Consider the following 20,539-nt stretch of genomic DNA (forward strand, 5'->3'; position numbering starts at 1 on the left):
AGTTGGATGAAAGTAACCAACACTGACTTTTTAAGATGGTAAAAGTGTAATATTTCATGAGTTCTAGTTGATCAAAGGGTTATGGGGGCTGCTTTTCCTCAATTTTCGGGCTTTCTGACAAGAAAAGCGTTAAGTCTCCACATGCCCATCATAAAGCTGAACTGCACTTGTTACACTCCTAAAAGCAGCCTTGGCAGCTATAGAGAAAGGGAAGTTTCACTTGCTCTTTTGTCCCGTTAATAACTGCAAAGACATCTGTGGAATGTAAGCTCAGCAACTGAACTGAGCAGCAATTCTCAAACTTCTTAGCTTTAGGTCTCCTTTAAACTCTTAAAATGACTGCTCTGAGTTCTAAATTATGGCACAATTAGACCTACTCTATTTTGAAGTTTTCTCTTTTGTGTTTTGAAATACAACAAAGCAGATGGTACAGAACATTTCTGTAGCCTGTCATTCTTTGCCTTTATATTAGGGTTCCCTCTGATATAATCGTAGTTGGACTTTACATCTGTCTACCAGTGATTTTATTTATAACTGTTTTCAGTCTGGTTACTGTATATATAATTAGTGCGTGTGCATGTGTACATGTGTGCGTATCCTGCCTATTGCCTTTCCTTTTTTGAGATAAATCTAATGGTTATAATTAGATAAGACTGTGAGGATAGAGAATATACATTAATATAAATATGGATACTGTGAAATGTAACCCCACATCAATTTAGAACTGCATTATTAAAGGCTTTTCCCCTTCATGAAAACTCCAGGCCCTGCTGGGGAAAACAACATTAGCATGTTTGAGAAACTACATCTAAACCACCAGAACCTGTCAACTGGTCAATGCATAGCAAGTAGGAAGATCAAGGGCTCTCACCCCATGAGGCAGTCAGGAACAGATTAGCAAACGCCCACCAGGGAAGTCTGTTTTTAATCACACATAAAATAAAAACTAGTATGAAAAACAATCATTAATTTGATTTAGAGTAAGCTTTTAAAAAATAATATAAACACCAATTATAAAGAATGTTTTTAATATCATCTTCAGACTTTTACTACTTAACATTAAGGAAAACTGAATTAGTTACTTGCTGAGTTATCTGAATAGATGAGCAGAAAGAAAATCTGGTTTAAAATTGTATCTCTCTTTATCACAACTTCATTTAAAATGACCAGATGTGGCTGGTATACTATGGAGATTTAATGACCTGGTGAAGTGATTTGATTTTGTGAAGCTGCCATAAATGTGATTAAGTAAGCCCCTCAGATTTCTGCTATGAAAAGCTGGTATTTTGTCACCATGATTACCCAAATTATATTGCTTCATGCAAAGAAAAAATTGGTTTGAACACAGGCTTACACCATTACACTGGGCATTTCTTCTAGTCCGGCTTCATGAAAACGCTTCAGTTAATGGTGACTGGAAAAGTACATGTGTGTAAAGACAGACTTATTACTATTTCTGGGCACTTGGCTCTAGTCAAAACCATGTGTATTTATGTATGTGTGTGTGTATACAGGCCCAGAGTGGAGCTCACTTAAAAATAAACAAACTTTATCTTATAATAACATTAGTTTGTAGATAAAGTATTGCCTTGACAGTGCTACAGCTTATGATCTGAAAATTCACTAGTATTTGCAATAATATGGTGAAAGTGATATTCTCACAGACCACCCGAAGCACTGAAATTGCTAGTCCTTTTTTTTTTTTTAAAAGATTTTGTTCATTTATTTGAAGACAGAGAGGGGTGGGGTGGAGCAGAGGGAGAGGCACAGAGTCCCTGCTGAGCATGCAGCCCAATGCAGGGCTTGATCCTGGGACCCTGAGATCATGACCTGAGCTGAAGTCAGATGTTTAACCAACTGAGTCACTTAGGCACCCTGGTACAGTCCTTTTGAAAAGTAATTAAACAATATATGCTTGAAAATACCCAAATTCAAAACTTCTGATTTTCTGGGTATTATAAACTGATTTGGGAGAAAAAAAAAAATCCAAAATGTGGGGAAGGGAGAATGGAAGGAGGGAAAAAGGATCATATATATTAATCTAAACATGGAAGCTTTACTTATACTGGAGAAATAAATGGACTAATAAGTAATAATGTTGACATTTATTGGATAATTACTAGATACCAAGTAGTGTTCAAATGCATTACATGGAACGGAAACAATCAAATCCCTACATAACAGCACAAAGAAGACAAGTGAATAAAGATGTTTTTATGAATGAATGTGTATGCCATGAAGGAAAAGGTACACAACATTATGGATAAAAAATTATGTGTTCAATGATTATAAAATACATATAGTTACATAGCATTTTTAAAAAAATTATTTATTATTTGACAGAAAGAGACAAACCAGAGAGGGAACACAAGCAGGGGGAGTGGGAAAGGGAGAAGCAGGCTTCCCGCTGAGCAGGGAGCCCAGTACGGGGCTTGATCCCAGGACCCTGGGATCATGACCTGAGCTGAAGGCAGATGCTTAACGACTGAGCCACCCAGGTGCCCTGTTACAGAGCATTTTAAAATAAGGAATTTAATAACAAAATGGAACCATCATTAAAATTTGTTTCATGATGATCCTGTTCAACTATTCTTTATGGGGACAGAAAGCTTAAGACTGTCATTTCTCACATGACTGGGTTAGATCTATCGATGTACTGTTTTTTTAAAAAGTCATTTATATTCTTTATGTGATTAATGTCCACATTTCTATCAATAACCTGGACAAAAGGGAAAAAGAACTTCATCAACTGACTTAACTGACTTTCAATTACCTTCTTCAGGAATTTAAGAGTGGATAATGATGATGGTTACACTACTTAATGCCACTGAATTGCACAATTAAAAAGGACTAAATGGTAAATATGTTATATAAACTACAATTTAAGAAATATGAGAATAAGGAATTTAAGTAATTTTCTCTTCTTTTTAAAGTTTTTATTTGGATACGTGGAAAGGGGCTTAAAAGTAAACAAATAATTTTTTATTGTTATATGTAAGGAGGAATTTCAGTGCTTTGTGCATTCTGTATTCTCTTCCTGGATCCATTTAAGGCATCAATTAAAATGTACATATTCCCTACCACACCATTTATCCATTTAAGGTTTATCCATTTAAGGCATCAGTTAAAATGTACATATTCCCTACCATACCGTTTATCCATTTAAGGTTTATCCATTTAAGGCATCAATTAAAATGTACATATTCCCTACCATACTCTCTCCCAAGCACTGTATCCCAACAACGGTTTCTCAATAGTAATCCAGTGAGAAAATGAAAAATAATTGTAGGACAATAATTACTACACAACTCTGAATACAAGATTTTACATGATTAGTCAATGACATAGAGCAAATTAATTGTCTAGGAGTTTAAAAAAAGAAAAAAAAGAAAGGCACTCGCTTCTGAATAAATAATGGAGGATTCATGGAAGAGGTAGCATCTGAACAGGGTCTTAATCTATTTTACTGAGTATAAACTGGGGAGGATTAGAGTTAACATGTTGTACAGTATACTTGAAAGTTAAGAGAGTGGATCCTAAGATTGCTCATGACAAGAAAAAAAAAAGTTTCTTTCTTTTTCTTTTTAAATTTTGTTTATTTATTTGACAGATCACAAGTAGGCAGAGAGTCAGGCAGAGGGTGGGGGGGGGAAGCAGGCTCCCCGCTGAGCGGAGAGCCCGATGTGGGGCTCTATCCCAGGACCCTGGGATCATGACCTGAGTCAAAGGCAGAGGCTTTAACCCACTGAGCCACCCAGGCACCCCTCTTTCTTTTTTTTGTATGATGGATGTTATAAATCATAAACTTACTGAGGTAATCAATGATTTGACGTAAGTCAAATCAGATGAGATCGGGCGCGTACAGGGACTATGGAAAGAACCTAGATGTCCATCAACAGATGAATGGATCAAGAAGATGTGGTATATATACACAATGGAATACTATGCAGCCATCAAAAGAAATGACGTAAGTCAAATCATTTTGTTGTGTACCTTAAACTTACACAGTGCTTTTACATCAATTAAATCTCAATGAAATTGGGAATAAAAGAAACAAACTGGTAAGAAAAGTCTATTTTAAGAAAAAAGTAGAGCAAGGACATGGAGGATGAATACTGCAAAAACATTTATGAAATAGCAAAGAAGTAAACTGGGTTCTAACATATTTAAAAAGAAGAGTAGCCAAAGGAGAAAGCAGATAGACTGTTAAAAGATTTAGGCCATGGAAAGTCACTTAAGGTTTTGGAGCAGAGTAGTAACATCACTAAGGTACTTCTGGTAGGCCTCATTTCTTCATTTATCCCCCTCTCACCCCGTTGACCTCCTCTACAATTTCCACCTACAGAATTCTACCCAGACCCAGCTCAAGAACCAACTCCCCCATAAAGCCACCAATGAAAAACTCCAAACTCTATGCCTTTAAATTTACACTTTTCTATCCTCATCCTTGACCCAACCTTTCAGCAGTGTATGAGTTAATCATTCCTTCCTCTCTAAAGTCTTCTCTTTTCTTGGTTTCTGTGATAACACATTCTCTTGATTTTCTTCCTCCTCTGGCTCTTGACAGACCACAAAATGCAAGTCTCCTAAGGATTGATCACCTTCTCTTCCCTTTGTTCTTTCCTACTGATTTCATTCATTTCTCTGGCTTTAAACACCCTATCTCTCCCTCTCCCCGATATATACTCATAACTTCAAAAACCACATATCCCAGGTAACACCTCCCTTGAGCTCTAGCAGCAGATATCAAATTGTCTGCAAGACATCTCAAATTTAAAACATTTCCAGAACCAATTCTTATCTTCTGCAATTATTTTCCCTACAAGTTTTCATCATTTCAAGAACTGGCACCAACAACTAATCAGTTCCTAAAGCTGGAATTCTGGAAAATTTGCTTCTTTCCTCTTCCTCACCTATCACATACACACTGGCATTCTTCCTTCTCAACTTTTCCACTTAGCCTTTTTCTCTCCTCTACCAAAGCCACCCTGCCTCCCTAAAATGCACTCAGTAAAAGCAGTCATCAGAGTGATCATTTAAGAATGTCTATCAGATTGTGATTTTTTCCTGCTTAAAATCCTTCAAAGATTGACCAGAGTACTTCACTTTTTTTTTTTTTTTTAAGATTTTATTTTTTTGCAGAGTGCACACACATAAGCAGAAAGAGGGGCAGGCAGAGGGAGAAGTAGGCTCCCCTCTGAGCAAGGAGCCCGATGCAGGACTTGATCTCAAGACCCTGGGGTCATGACCAGAGCCAAAGGTAGACACTTAACCGACTAGAGCCACCCAGGTGTCCCTACCAGAGTACTTCAAACAAAATTCCTACCCCCTCCAAGGTCTTACATGATCTGGGTCCCACCTACCTCTTGAACTCCTCACTCCCTCTCCCAGCCCTACTCCCTGTGCTCTTCCAGATCCTCGAATACAGTCTTGTGGTTCCCTCTGCTTACAGTGCTCTTCCCTTCTGCGATGCCTTTTATTTTTCAGATACCTACTTAAATTACCCCAACAAAAAGGATTTCCCATATGACCCCATAGAAATTAGCCTATTCCTGTTAGTCCTTATTTTTTCCCTTACAGGCCTACCAAAATTTTAAATTTGTTATTTTCTCTTTGATTGATGAGGATCTCCTCTACTAAACTATAAACCCCATGTTTTATCATCTAACATACATCCAGCACGTCAGAGTTCTTGCCGTGAGATAGATGTTTCAAAGATATTTGTTGAATGGACAATGTCAGTCTAAGATATGCCTGGTCTTCTCTTGTGACCCCTAAGCAAAATATTAAACAACTCTTTACCTTATTATTTAATTGGTATCTACTATATTGTAAAGTAAGCTAGAGATACAAGTGTGAAGGACAGCCTACAAACCTAAAGAGTAGATTTTTCTTTTTATTAAAAAAAAAAAACCAACATTGTGAAGCAATGTATGAAAACACATGAATGAAGTGTCAGCAGTTAGAAAGAGATATAACTTCTGATCTGGGTAAAAATGACTGCATCACTGAGAATGTGGTATTTGAGTTAGGCTTCAAAAGATGGCTGGACTTCTGACAATCAGATATAGAGCAAAGGGCACTACAGATGAAGGATAGAGTTTGAACAGATGTATAGAATGAGAAAGCAGATGATCAGGGAAGGGAAGCTGGTTGGCATGAGTGTGGGCTTTAGGACAAGAAGGACAGGCAGAGGGGAAAGTTGGACAGTATTTTTCATATCTGGCCAATGGATGGAGGTAGTAACTCTCATTCTGAGCTCAAATAAGATTTCCAAATTGTAGTTTCATAAATATAAATTTAACCACAACATGGGTCTACATCGGGACCAGGCAATACGCTACTGTACTGAACTGGGAATAAAACGATATAAATATTGGGTTAATAATTAGTCATGTCGACATGATGAAGCCTCCATAAAAATCCTTGAACTATGGCATTCAAAGAGCATCTGGGTTGGTGAACACATCTATGTGCCGGGAGGATGGCCCATTCCAACTCCAGGACAGAAGCTCCCATGCTTGGGACTCTTCTCTCTTCATGTACCTCTTCATCTGGTTGTTCCTCTATAGCCTTTATCATATCCCTTATTATATAACAAACCAATAATTGTAAGAAAAAAAAAAAAGGAAACTCAAAAGCAGTGCTTCTCATACTAGTGAAAAGCTAATACCTTCTAAGTTTTAAATTGTCATGGAAAAATAGTTCTGCAAAATGCAATCAAAATTAGTGATTAGAAAAATAAAATATGGGGCACCTGGGTGGCTCAGTGGGTTAAAGCCTCTGCCTTCAGCTCAGGTCATGATCTCAGAGCCCTGGGATCGAGCCACACATTGGGCTCTCTGCTCAGCGGGGAGCCTGCTTCCCCCTCTCTCTGCCAGCCTTTCTGCCTACTTGTGATCTCTCTCTCTGTCAAATAAGTAAATAAAAAATCTTTGGAAAAAAAAAATATGGGATTTTGGCTGGAATCCAGTGCAATAAGAAAATCCTAAGAGTTTCAAGACATTTAATATATAGGTTTTTTTCATTACCTTTTACTATTTTGTGGCTTAGAAAAAGAAAAAAAAAAGAAAAGAAAAAAGCACTCCTGGGTGGCTCAGTGGGTTAAGCATCTGACTTCAACTCGGATCATGATCCCAGGGTTCTAGGATGGAGCCCCACACTGGGTTGTATGCTCAGTGGGGAGCCTGCTTCTCCTTCTCCCTCTGCTTGTTGCTCTCCCTGCTTGTGCTCTTTCTGCCTGTCAAATAAATAAATAAAAATCTTGAAAAAAAAAAAAAAAAAAAAGGAAAATAGGTACTGCTAATTTGGAGAAAGACTTACTTTTACAGAAAACAATTTGGACATTTTAAAATATGTGATTGTACAATGTCCTTTGCAACCAAGTATAATAATGAAACACAGGGAGAGGGTGGTGGGGTTATATGGACATTGTGGGGGGGTGTGGTGTGCTGTGGTGAGTGCTATGAAGTGTGTAAACCTGGCGATTCACAGACCTGTACCCCTGGGGCTAAAAATACATTATATGTTTATAAAAAAATAAAAAAATTAAGGAAAAAAAATTATGTAACACAATCTCTGGTATACCACATTGATGTAAACTACTTTTTTTTGACAGACACATGCACATGTAACTCCATTCCTTTGAAAAACATCCTTGGTGGTGAATTCATAGTGATTTAATTGTCCTTATGTTCCTTAAATCTGTGACATAAATCTTGGGTCACCAGCTGGAAACAAAGAACTCCTATGTTTGGCTTGACATTAGAGATTGATGATGCTTAACAAGACAAGTAGAAACCTACCTTTTTAGTAACAGGGAAGAAAAGAGCTCCCAACAGATATAAGAAGTTGAAATTTGAAGCTGGACAGATTTTAAATTCAAGGCAAGTGACAATACTGCTAAATATGAGGTGATTAAAAAGGGGGGGGGTCTAAGAAAAAAGAAGTAGAAGATGTTTGTGATTTACCTGCAAAATAAATGGTATGTATGACTCTTGATAATATAATAAACTTATTAATAATAATATAGTAAAGTTATTTGATGCCCTAAGTTACCTTCTAAAAGAACAGCAGGAACAATGATACAAACTTTAGAACTGACACTAACTAACCAATGCAAGTGATACATATGATGACATCCTTATCAAGCAGATTTTTTTCATTAAGCTCAAAGATAATTAAAGTTAATGAAATTTTAGAACCTAGAGAAACATAGTCCTTTATTAGGACCTGGCAAGTAAAAGGTTTTAAATATAACAGAGTAATTCTTACTGATTTTTTTTAAAAAAGCAAATAAATTAAAACTCAAAATACCTGCTTTTACTTACCCAAATGGATCACCAACCACAAGGAATGCAACATCACTGATATCGGCATCCTTTAAAATATTATCAGCTTCTTGTTCCACTTCTTCTCTATCAGCAAGAATCAATTTTCTTCCATAAAACTCTTCCTACAGATTTAAGTTCAATATCAAAATGAGAGAGCAGGTGACCATTTCAACACATGTACATGTACACACACACACACACACACACACACACACACACACACTATCAATCTTTGTCTGGGGCTGGTGCAAATCTTGGCAACCATCCAAACACAGATCATTGAATAGGACTCCTCAGTGAGCTAGCACTCTATATCATGTTGCAATTAAACTCTGTCTTTGGGGCTATCTTAATATCCCAAGAGGAGGTAGACCTAACATCTGAGGCTTTCTGCATTTTAAATTTACCTCTAAATTTGAGTCTAACAGATCAGGCAGAACATTGTAGAATGAACAGAGAACAAGCATGCATGAGCTTTATTTCAGAAACAGAATAATACAGACTATGTTAAATAATAATTATAAACACACATGGTAATTTAGGTTTTATTAAACTTTCCATTGGAAAACCTACAGGACCCTGGCTAAAATAAAAGGTAAATTCAATAAGAAAAAAACCAGAAAATTAAGATTTAGTTACCTACAAAAGCAGCAAATATTGCTATATAATTGCAGGAAACATTAATTTAAAACTGTCAGATCCTGCTAAAAAGGCAGACTTGCAGAGAAAAGAAAAGAAAAAAAATTCTAATTATAAAGGAAGGCTCTAGGATAAAGTGCTTTGTGAACCAATCCCCTGAAGTTCAACTCTAAAAAATAAACCCAGGAGGCTGACCTTAACTGGAGTGGCAGCATGTAAGTAGAGAGAGTGAACTAGTGTGCTAATGGTCATGTGGTAGTGGTTACAAATGATTATGCAAGGTCATGAATCTTATTAACTGATTTCCTGTGGAGTATTATGTAATTCAAATATAGTAAAAGTGAATGCATAGACAAATACTATTTCTTACATGCTGAGAAGTCTGTTTGAGTTATAAGGATTATATCAGATGTCAAATATTACAAGGATTGCTGTACTCAATAATACCTGTCAAGCAAAAGAGTAAATAAACAAATAACTAAGCATTTGAAGATAAAGGTCATAGTACCAACTCTGATAATATTGCCTAATACTTAACTAGAATTGGTCCCTAAAATGTGAAAAAAGATCCTTTCCCTTTTTCTGCATATCTTCTCAGAGATAATGCTCTAGAAGTTCCCAATGACAACAATGTTTGATGAAAAATATTCTCCTTATTTTCACTTTTACCATGTTATTTTTTCTTAATCATGAATTTGTATATAACTTACTTCAATTTCATGAGCCCAGAAAACTTATTAGTGGCAGAACATTTATATTCACATATATCTAAGACACATATGATTACTGAAAATTGAAGGAAATGATTATTTTTCCTGAACAAACACTTAAGATCAAAAGGCACATGCTACTAGCTTAATGCTAGCAGTAATCCTAAATCCTATCCAATATTTTATAAATGATTTAACAAAAAACCCCACTCTCAAGACTTCTATCATATATCTCTCCATATTTATCACTTATCCTACCTAAGAAACATTTCATCATTTAATTGAAACACGTTTATTTTAAAAAAAATTATCCACATATGCACACCTGTGCACACATACCCAAACACTCCAGTATAACCAAATGGCTGATCCTCCTAGGGAGGGGGGAGGTTAAAAAGAAAAGAAAGCACAACCAGTAAGAAACCTGGTATTACATTCTTTTTAATTTATCTACCTGGTTATTTATTCATTCACTCACTCAAAGAAGATTTCTTGTGCACAACCTCCACACCAAATTCTAGGCCTGATGTTGGGAAACAGTGGTGAATAAGACATATGTGGCTCCTGTCCTGTGGCTTATAACGTTTAGTGGGGAGTTACCTACCACATCATTAAGTGTTTTAAGAGCACGGAACCTAGTAAGGGAAGGGGGGTGGTTAAAAAAGGGCAGTATTACTTAACAAATAGTTTTACATTTATATATTATTCAATGACTGATGAGACAGTTTTTGTACAGTATCACCCCTAATCTTCTCCACTCATGAAAATCAAGGCAAAACTCAAAATTCATTCCTGCTTTAGGGTGACAGGTTTTGTAAGGAGGACAGGGTAAAAATTCAAAATTAAAATTGCTTTTGGGTATTTCTGGAAGGATACGTAAGCAATTAGCAATAAGTGCTTCCTGGAAGGGGAACCAGGATAGAAATCTTTCAATGTATATACCATTTAGTATCTTTTAAATTTTATGCCATTTAAAGTATTAACTAGTTTGGAAAAAAAAAAAAAATAGAAAAGTAGAGGCTAGAAGTAGGATACCTAAACAAGAAAACAAAACCCAAAGAAAACCCCAAACACTCTAACACTGAAAGAAGGAACAGAGAAGTAAGCGCTTACGAAAGGGACTGAAAAAAATTGGAAAAGTACAAGTAAAACCAAGAGAAAGTAATGTCATGAATGCCAGTTTCAAACAGTGATTAACTATGTCAGAAGTAAAACAAGAAGTGAAAACTATTCTGTGGCATTCTCAGCTACTAAATAATTGTTCAACAAACAGAAATATTTCAGAGGAATGAAAGTAAACTTGCAGGAGTCTGAGACATGAGTGACGTAGGGACAAGAAAAATATACCACTTCTCCAAAGGGCTTTGGATAAAGAGACAGAAACAATAATAACTATGGAGAAGAGATGTTGAAAAGGGGAGAGATTTCAGAATGAAAAAAATCTGAATATGGTCTCAAGATGAGGGGGGAAGGATGTTAATATATATCAAACATAACAAAGAAAGAATAATTGATGGGAATAAGGTTTCAGAGGAAGAAAGAGGTTTGGAAAAAACACACCTAGTAGAGTTGTCTTCAACACACTGAGAACCTCATCTAACAAGTCATTTTCTAAGACTTGGGGTAAGACAGATTCAGATTTAAGGGAAGAACAAATGGGAAGTTAATAAAGGTCACAGATGATTGCCTCAGTTTTCTCAGTGGCAAGTCTGTCTCTCCACTATCAAGCCACAGCAGCTGGATAGGAGGACAAGGACAGAGTGACCTGGTATCCAGATGAAGTAGATTAGGAAGAAAAGAGGGAAATGACACAATGGAAGAAAAGGAAATTATTTTTGTGATGCCCAACAAGTATAGCGAATTATTGTGGTTATCTCCTCCATGCTTTTGCTCACAGTTATTTTTTCTTTAGTAAGGAATACTCTTTTTCTTCCCTTTACCAAGTCTTATCTATACTAACAAAATTGTAATACGTCTACATTAGATCACTCTGGGTCAGGCATAGTTCTAAGAACTTATGCATATGAATTCATTTAATCTTCACCACAATCTATGAGACAGTCCCTATTTTTATTTCTGTTTAAGAAATGAAAAAAAAGAACACAAAGTTAAGTGATTGCCCAAGGTCACAGAACCTTGGTTGACTGCAAAACTTTACATGTACTACAGATAGGCAGAGGGGTGGCTGGCTGGCTCAATTGGTAGAGCATGCAACTCTTGATCTCAGAGTCATGGGGCTTGTGAGTTCAAGCCCCACGTTGGATGTGGAGCCTACTTAAAAAAAAAAAAAAAAACAAAAAAGACAGGGGTGCCTGGGTGGCTCAGTGGGTTAAGCCTCTGCCTTTAGCTCAGGTCATGATCTGAGGGTTCTGGGATTGAGCCCCGCATCAGGCTCTCTGCTCAGCAAAGAGCCTGCTTCCCCGCACCCCCTGCCTGCCTCTCTGCCTACTTATGATCTCTGTCAAATAAATAAATAAAATCTTAAAAAAAAAAAAAAGGCAAAAGACCAAAAAACCAAATGAGGAACTGACAGAGCTTAGTGATTGCCTCTGCTTTCTGCATGATAGCTACAGCCCCAAGGTTAGCCCCTTTTGGCCAAAGCGGCTTCATCTATTTACCCTACCGAGCTGTATAAATATTAGCATTTTCTATCTAGACCATGAAAACGAAAAAACAAAACAAAAAGACTGGGATGCATTATTTTAAGAGACAGATCAAATACCATCTATTCTATAGTATTCTCTGACCACCACGACCTAAGGTGATCTTCTTATATGTATTTCAATTGGAATTAATAGCCGGTAATTACTTAATATCTGAGACAGCTTCTACTATTTAATTCGTGAAAACAACACTGGCTTAAATAAGATCATCTAAGTTCTTCCCAGCAATATCATTTTACAGTTTCTTCTTCCCACTGTTGTCATGAATTGTATTTAAATCTCCCATTATTAAGTTTTCCTGAGTATAATACAGATGAATCATGAACTACTTGAGAACAAAGACCATAGCTTATGCCTCTTTGTATAAGGCACTACAGGTATATTACACCAAATGGCACATAAAATTATAATTTATTCATAGAAAGTGCCCCAAAATTCAAAGTATATACACTAAACCTCTTTCCTGGATTCAAAGTCTCTAGTTTAATTAACTTTTGAATAATACAGAACATATATATAATACTACCTATTTGGCAATTTGAAAACAACAGCTTTCAGTGTAAAAAAAGATAAATTACAGACTTTTAAAAAAAGATTTACTTAATTATCTGAGGGCGCCTAGATGGCTCAGTCAGTTAAGCATCTGTCTTTGGCTTGGGTCATGATCTCAGGGTCCTGGGATTAGGTCCCACATCATGGGGCTCCCTGCTCAGCAGGGAGTCTGCTCCTCCTTCTCTCCCTCTGCCCCTCCCCTGGTTGTGCTCTCTCTTGCTCAGTCTCTCAAATAAATAAAATCTTTTTAAAAAACCATAAAAAATAAAGATTTATTTATTTATTTGAGAGAGAGAAAGAGATATAGCAAAGGAGGGTTGGAAGGGGGCAGAGGGAGAGAATCTTCAAGCCGACTCTCCATGGAGTGCAAAGCATAACTGGGGTTCCATCTCAGGACCTATGAGATCATGACCTGAGCTAAAACCGAGTCTGATGCTTAACCAACTGAGCCACCCAGGTACCCAAAATTCAAGATTTCTTCAGCAACATCCATGTATGCCATTTATAAAATACTATTTTGTGTGATTATTGATAAAAGCAAGCACATATTCATGAGGAAAATAGACTTTTCCAATCTTTTTTATCTGCTACACAATAATTATCTAGTTATTGAAACCAGATTATAAATATAGGTATGAACACATAACAATTTTTCTAAAAATCAATTTCTTTTTAAAAAAAGGTAAAAATGAAAGGAAATAAAGTCACTGAAGAGAAAGTGGCTCTGAGATTTTACTAGGCAATATAAGGCATGAATTTATTTATACCTTACTTTATTCCAGAAAAGAGTCATTAAAGGTGGCTGATGTTGCACAGCCAGTTGCTCAGGGAAAAATATGAACTAAGGACCTGGAGGAGGTTATGAAGAACAGACCAATGGAACTTTGTGATACACAAAGCATTTTGCTTGAATCCTACGTTCTCTTGGGACATTTTCTGAAATCATTATTTTGTAAAGCTATTATCCATCCTGGAGTATAGACAGACATTCTATGGTATAAATGTAAAACTGGTGCTTCTCAACTCAGGACTGTCTTGGCTTATATTCTGTCTCTATCACTTATTGTCTGTACGACCTTGGGCAAGTTTCTCTGTGCCTATAAAATGTGAGCAGTAGTTACAGAGCGGTAATCCTGTTCTACATATAAAACACTTAGAACAGTACATAGTAAGCCTTCTATAAATATTAGCACTTATTATTGTGAAGGAACAGACAGTCCAGCACCTTAACAAAGTACACGTAAGTTACCTGTAGGTGAGGCTGGGCCTAGCCCCAATAATACGTTTTGGGGAAAAAAAAAAAACTTGTAAAAATTATAGCACCAAAATTACCATTTAGCTAGCACTTAAAGTTTATAAAGCACTTTCAAATACATCATCTTAATAAAATCCTATATAACCCTCCAATTGGTTATTGTCTCCATTTTCACAAATGAAGCTACTGAGGTTTAAAGAAATCTGGAAATGTCCATTAACAACTACCATTTCTCAACATTTCTGCTACAGGTACTATGTTAAGAACCTATGAGGTAGGCATTATTATCCCCATTTCACAAAGTAAAAAAATTAAGGCTAAAGGACTTGTCCAAGGTTGACATGGTAACATGTAACAGAGAAGACAAAGTCAGGTCCAACTTTCCTCTATGCCATGCCGTGATACCTTATCCTATAGAAACGCTGACTTATTATCTGTCTCTATTCTCTTCGATGAATTTAAGTTCATTCTAGTTTTCCTTGATCACTGGTAAGAGAGGAATATTTATTATCTTGAACTGAGATACTTTGGTTCCAACCCAACAAATGAGAGTCAACAAATCAAAGCTGGCCATTAGACACAACTTCCACATCAGTGCATGGCCAATTCAAGTAGCAGTCTTTAATTCCTTAAGATTTTTTTTTTTTTTTAAATATTCCTTAAGATTTTTGAAGTAACTTGGGAGAGGAGAATTCTCTGGGCTTGTGAATCGGAGAGAACAGAAGAAATTCTCTAGGTCACGTTTTTGTTCAGAAGCCTTGATAGACCAGCTAAAATCCTCTCCCTCCTCCTATAACATATCCATCACTCTCTTCATCTTAATTTACATTCTATTTGGAGTTTGACAATGAACCTGAACTACTTAACCCCTCCTCCAAAGTGTAGAGCCCTTAAGAAGAGCAAGCTAAATGTATGATACATTAACAAATCCTAAGGTATTTATTAAGTTCCAGGCTCACTCTCTCTCTCTCTCTGTATATATACTCTCTCTCTCTCGTAGAGAGAGAGTCTCATAGGAGACTATGTATATTAGCTTTACAGGCAGTCTTTTTAAAGTTAAGACCTCTCTGGATAGGGTACTGACAGAAAGGCGATTACCATTCCCTATGGAAATACTTCAAAGGCAGAAGCTTTCAGCTTGGTTTCTGAATATATAACCAACTCATTAAGGCTATGTCAGTACCTCATTAGCGCTCAACTCAGAAAAAAATTTGGCTATCTCAAGAAGTAAGGGATTTTGATAACTATCCCCAGGAGTGTAAAATAACTTTCCTATTTACTAGCGAAAGCCACAAAATTAGACTTGTAAAGTAAGACAAAGCACCCTTTCATTTTCCAAGTCACTTCGTTGTTGTATTATTCCCATTCCTGTGATCCTTAATGAGCAGGGATGTATTTTAAAGGATTTAAACAAGTAGACCTGAAAATTGGGTTCAGCTTAGCGTAATGAAAATCAGCTGTTAGCTTTCTTCGGAGGAACTGAAGAACCTTAGCCACCTACCAGGACTTCCTTCCCTACAGTCAGGATTGAAGTATAGGCTTCTAGATACACTCGACTGCAGCGTCTTACAACTTCCAGGCCCTTGACTGTGATGTCCTTGGCATCGCCCAGGCCCAAGCCGATCAAATAAAGCATTTCAAAGTCCAGGGGGATGAAGACTGCAGGACGAAGTGAACAAGAAAAACAAGCGTCAGCTACACGGAAGATACGTAAAATCTGGCGATGAACACGAAAATGAAAACCAAGATAGCACAAGAAGGAACGGCAAGTCACAAGCGAGGTCTGAGGACCTTACTTCACGCCTCTTAAATATGGATTCTGGGATGAGTTTTTAAAGAACCCCATCTCCCTTTTTTCTCGTTACACCAAACTAAGAGCAGTCAGTTACCCTCTAAAAACTGCAGTTGGGTCCCCAAACTGCTAAGTGCAGCCTTTCCGAAATACCAGCTACCGAACGGGCGGATTCGCGCACAGCGAATACGCACGCCGCCGGCCTCACCTACGGTGCCGCAAAATGATGGCGCCTTTACTGCACTTTACGACTAGCTGGTGGGGCGGGCAAGCCGGCCTCTTCTGGGGGGCGGGGATCAGGGAGAACGGGACCAGAAGCGGCTGGCCCGCTGCTGGGGCGGGGAGGGAGAGGTGAGTTGGCCAAGGGAGTCCATCCAGAGCCCCCCAGCATGACCGCTGGTAAAGGACGGGGAGTACCCGCGGGCCCCTTAGCCCGTGGCTTTACACACCCCCATCCTAGGACAGGGTAAGTGCAGGAGCTCTTCGTCCGGGAGGAGCTGGCCCCGAGGTTGGCCGCGCAGCCCCTCGGCGTGCGCCTTTCCTCTTCCAGTCACACGAATGGGTGGCGGGTGGGAGGGACTTTTCTTATTTGCCCGGGTTTGCCCGAGTGCAGAGATTTCCAACCTCGCCTTTGCATTCTGCTGTTGTTTAACCAGCTGCCTCCCTGGTGAGGTGTCAGTTTAGCGAATCTGGCCATCAGTGTGATCCTGATTTCCCAGCGGGGCGATGATGCTTGGGGTTTGCCCCCAACCCCAAGACCTCATTCCGGAGTGCCCCGAGGGGTGTGACTGGGATATGCCTCAGTCATCCTCATTGTCGGGAAGCCCAGACATTCCCCCCGCCCCGGCCATGCCCCTGTGCCTAGAAAAGTGACATTTAAGAGTGCTCAGGAATTTTAAACTTCAGTTGCTTCCACAGGGGGAATTCCTATCAAGTGGTTGGTTAGATGTAGTTCCGATATCGGAATGGTTTGTTTTGACTGTAAATGCTCTTGGTAAGGTCACTGGTGACCTCATCCAAGTTAAAAAGACAATTTCCATTGTTTATCTTAGTAGGCAGTGTTGATTATTCAGAATTTTCCTGCTACTTTTCAGACAATGCCTTGAGTCTTTTTTTTTTTTTTTTTTTGCCCAGCTCCTGTTTCTTAAGCCTTTATTTTGATTTTTTTTCCCTAGTTTCCATCTACCCTTTGCATTTCTCATTTAATACAGTTTTCATGGCTAAGCCTATCCAGTATCATTACATCCATCCATCCTTCATACCAAAACCAAAAAATAATTCAAAATGGATCATGGATGTAAATGGAAAACATAAAACCATAAAACTTCGTAGAGGAAAAAATACATGTGATTTTACTTGGGCAGAGACTTTTCAGGTGCAACACCAAAAGCATGATGTAGGAAAGAAACAATTGAGAAATTGAAGTTCAGTGAGATTAAACGTATGTCCTTCAAAAGGCACTGTTGAAGACACAAGGGAAGAAAATATTTGCAAAGTATATATTTGGTAAAGGACTTGTATCAAGAATACATAAACAACACTCAAAAGGCAAAAATAAGAAAACACCTTAAATTTTTAAAGAGGCAAAGAATTTGAACAAGAATCTCACAGAGAATAAGATAAATAAATCCCCAAAGGAGATACACTAATCTCAAAGAAGCTTTGAAAAGATGCTAACGATCATTAGACATTAGGGAAATAAGGAATAAAACCATAGTGAGAAACTAGTACATACCTGTTGGAAAGACTGAAATTGAAAGCAATAACAAAATAAAACTCTGAATATGTAATTTTGACTATCTCTAGTATTTTGCTGACTCACATTTTAGCCTCCCATTCAGACCTCCCCTTCAGCCTCCTGTATTTAACTTTCTGCTGGAAATCACCTAGATAACCCAGAGGCATATCACATTCAACACATCCAAAGCCAAACCCATCTTCTCTTTCAGCTTGGCTTTTCCTTCTATATTACCTTCTTCAGATGGAAGGCATTATCATCTTTAGCCAGACACTTGGAAGTTACCCCGCATCAAATCTAACATATCTGCCTCTCTTAATATAAACAATGCCTACTATCACAGTGTTTCCTTAGGTCTTCTTGTCATTCCCACAGCTGGTCACCATGTCTCCTTCACATTCATACTTCTTTCACGGTCCAGAAAGACTTCACTAAGATGCAGCCTGAAAATGTCATTCTCTTCTAAAAAAGTCTTTCTGAAGCCAAGAGAAAGTCCAGGTTCTTTTTCGTATCCCATGATCATCCCTGGAGTGACCACTGCCTACCTCTCTCTAGCCTCATGTCTCTCCACTGTGAATCATGAGCTTCTTCCCTAGCAGTACTCTTCTGTGCTCACAGCATTCTCCTTTGTGATGACTTTAGTCAGGCTGCCATATCAGCAGAGAATACTCTCTCTCCCATTCTCTCCTACCTAGATCACTGCTACTCATTCTGTAAGACTAAGGTTAGGAGTGCCTGGATGGCTTAAGTCAGTTAAGCCTCTCATTCTGGCTCGGGTTATGATCTTGGGGTCCTGGGATCGAGCCCCATGTCTGAGCCCCATGGACTCTGTGCTCAGCGGGGAGGCTGCTTCTCCCTTTCCCTCTTCCCTTACCCCTGCCCCAACCCCGCTCATGCACACAGGTGAGCTTTCTCTCAAATAAAATCTTAAAAAAAAAAAAAAAAAGACTAAGTTTAGGAAGCCTTTCCAGAGATCCATGTGCTAGGTTAGGTATCTATTTGCAAGACTAAGACTTTTCAGTTAGGGTAATACTGTGCATATACTTATCAATCACTTAAGTGCTTTGTAATTGTCTGTTTGTGTATCTTCCTTACCAAACCATCAATTTCATAGTTAGGTCCCGTATCTTATATTCTCATCCCTAAGGTTTAGCACAGTGTCTGGCACATAATATTCAGTAAATGTTTGTTAAACAGATCATTATGTATATACACTGGTAGCTTAGCAATTTCTTTGAGTTATGATGTACTTTTTTCTATCTTTATGAGATGCAGGGTATAGTATGTTTTAGATGACTACCAAAAGTCATTGACAGAATGTCAAACAAAAACATGCCTTGTTCATGCCACTTCAGAAAGTTATTTATGTTGGGGTGCCGGGGTGGCTCAGTGGGCTAAAGCCTCTGCCTTTGGCTCAGGTCATGATCCCAGGGTCCTGGGATCGAGCCCCGCATCGGGCTCTCTGCTCAGCACGGAGCCTGCTTCCTCCTCTCTCTGATTCCCTCTCTGCCTACTTGTAATCTCTGTCTGTCAAATAAATAAATAAAAATTAAAAAAAAGTTATTTATGTTAAAAGATTTATGACACAGTTCACATATACCTCATATGCATTCTGTCAAGTAGGTAAATTTTCCAACACACTGTTCCTTTTTTATGTGTTTTTGTCAGATTTGCTTTGAGTAATTTCAGGTAGATTTACAGGGAAAGGACAGTGCCAAAAGGAGTAATTAATCGAAAAGAAGGTGTAGTTTATGTTCTTTCAGGAAATCTGTATTGAAAATGAAGTTATCCTGGGTAGGTAAGGTAATATTCTCTTTAGATACTGAAGGGATTTCAGTTTTTGCTCTTCAGAATTCAGTCAAAGAAACTACTTTCCCGATAGAGTTCTCAAACCTTTTTGCCTGCCTCCATTTCTCAATAAAAGTGTAAATTTGGAGGACTTTTCTGAAGATAGAGAAAGGTGTTATGGAAATCTTCCCCCTCAATCCCCAGCAATTCATTAAATATAATCAGCAAAATCTTGCATAGTCTTTTTTGCAGAATTATTCTTTGTGATATGGACATTTCTCCCATACCATTTAAAACAGTTTCAAATATAATTGCATTTTCCCCAATCATTTATTATTAAAAATTTCAAAAACATATAGAAAAGTTGAAACAGTTTTACAGTAAACATTCATCTAGTCACCTCTTAAGTTCTGTAGTTGTTAACATTGTTCTGTATTTGCTTTACCACATGTTTATCCATTCACCCAGCCATCAACCCCATCTTATTTTTTGATGCATTTCCAAGAGAGTTGCAGGCATACATAGACATATTGATTGCATTTTGCATGAAAGATAAACCCCTCATCTAGGTAACAGATTAACAAAACATAGTTAAGTATGTAACTGATTAAATGATACCATTTCTTCACCTAATTTAGGCAGAGCTATGAGAAGTCTCCTTAAAACAGTTTCAGTTTTTAATCAATATGGTAGCATTATTTTGATGATAATGAAAGCAGTTAGAATACATATTTATAATGTCATAGCAAATTTGAATCTCACATCTAGCAGAAGAGAGGGGGATGATTATAAAGAAATGCAATTCTAGAGCAAAAAAAAAAAAAAGGATGCAGTGAAAGCCTTTTTATTTTAAAGAATAACAAAGAGAAATGAAGCCTAAAGAGTTTTCTTCTTTATATTCCTGCTTGCAGATAGGAGAGTACCAAATTGTCCCTGAGGGTGAATATTTATGCTTTTCCTGAAAGATCTTTAAGATGTTTTCATAACTTTTGTCAGTAACTCACTTTTAGTACCCACACTGTCAGAAATTCTTCCTTATATCTAATCTATGACTTTCAGGCAATAGTCA

At 37.7% G+C, this 20,539-nt stretch overlaps 1 protein-coding gene and 1 long non-coding RNA gene across 4 annotated transcripts in view; both read right to left on the reverse strand.

Annotated features, from left to right (window-relative positions):
• Nucleotides 1-16,188, reverse strand: part of DPH5 (diphthamide biosynthesis 5) — a 35,384-nt gene extending 19,196 nt beyond the window's left edge. For 2 of the 3 annotated variants that reach the window (XM_082686531.1, XM_082686530.1), the window contains exons 1-3: nt 16,042-16,173; nt 15,654-15,811; nt 8,331-8,455 (exon numbers count right to left, since the gene is read on the reverse strand). In XM_082686531.1, coding sequence (XP_082542657.1) covers nt 8,331-8,455; nt 15,654-15,788 — 260 coding nt within the window. In that variant the 5' untranslated portion in view covers nt 15,789-15,811; nt 16,042-16,173. Of the gene's footprint in view, nt 1-8,330; nt 8,456-15,653; nt 15,812-16,041 lie in introns of all 3 variants that reach the window. The other variant, XM_082686529.1, reaches the window with a different exon arrangement.
• Nucleotides 1-20,539, reverse strand: part of LOC309842400 — a 458,493-nt gene that overhangs the window by 37,280 nt on the left and 400,674 nt on the right. The gene's annotated exons all lie outside the window — the stretch shown is intronic.

The sequence above is a fragment of the Mustela nivalis genome (genome assembly GCF_964662115.1).
Source record: "Mustela nivalis genome assembly, chromosome: 10".
Classification (NCBI taxonomy): Eukaryota; Metazoa; Chordata; class Mammalia; order Carnivora; family Mustelidae; genus Mustela; species Mustela nivalis.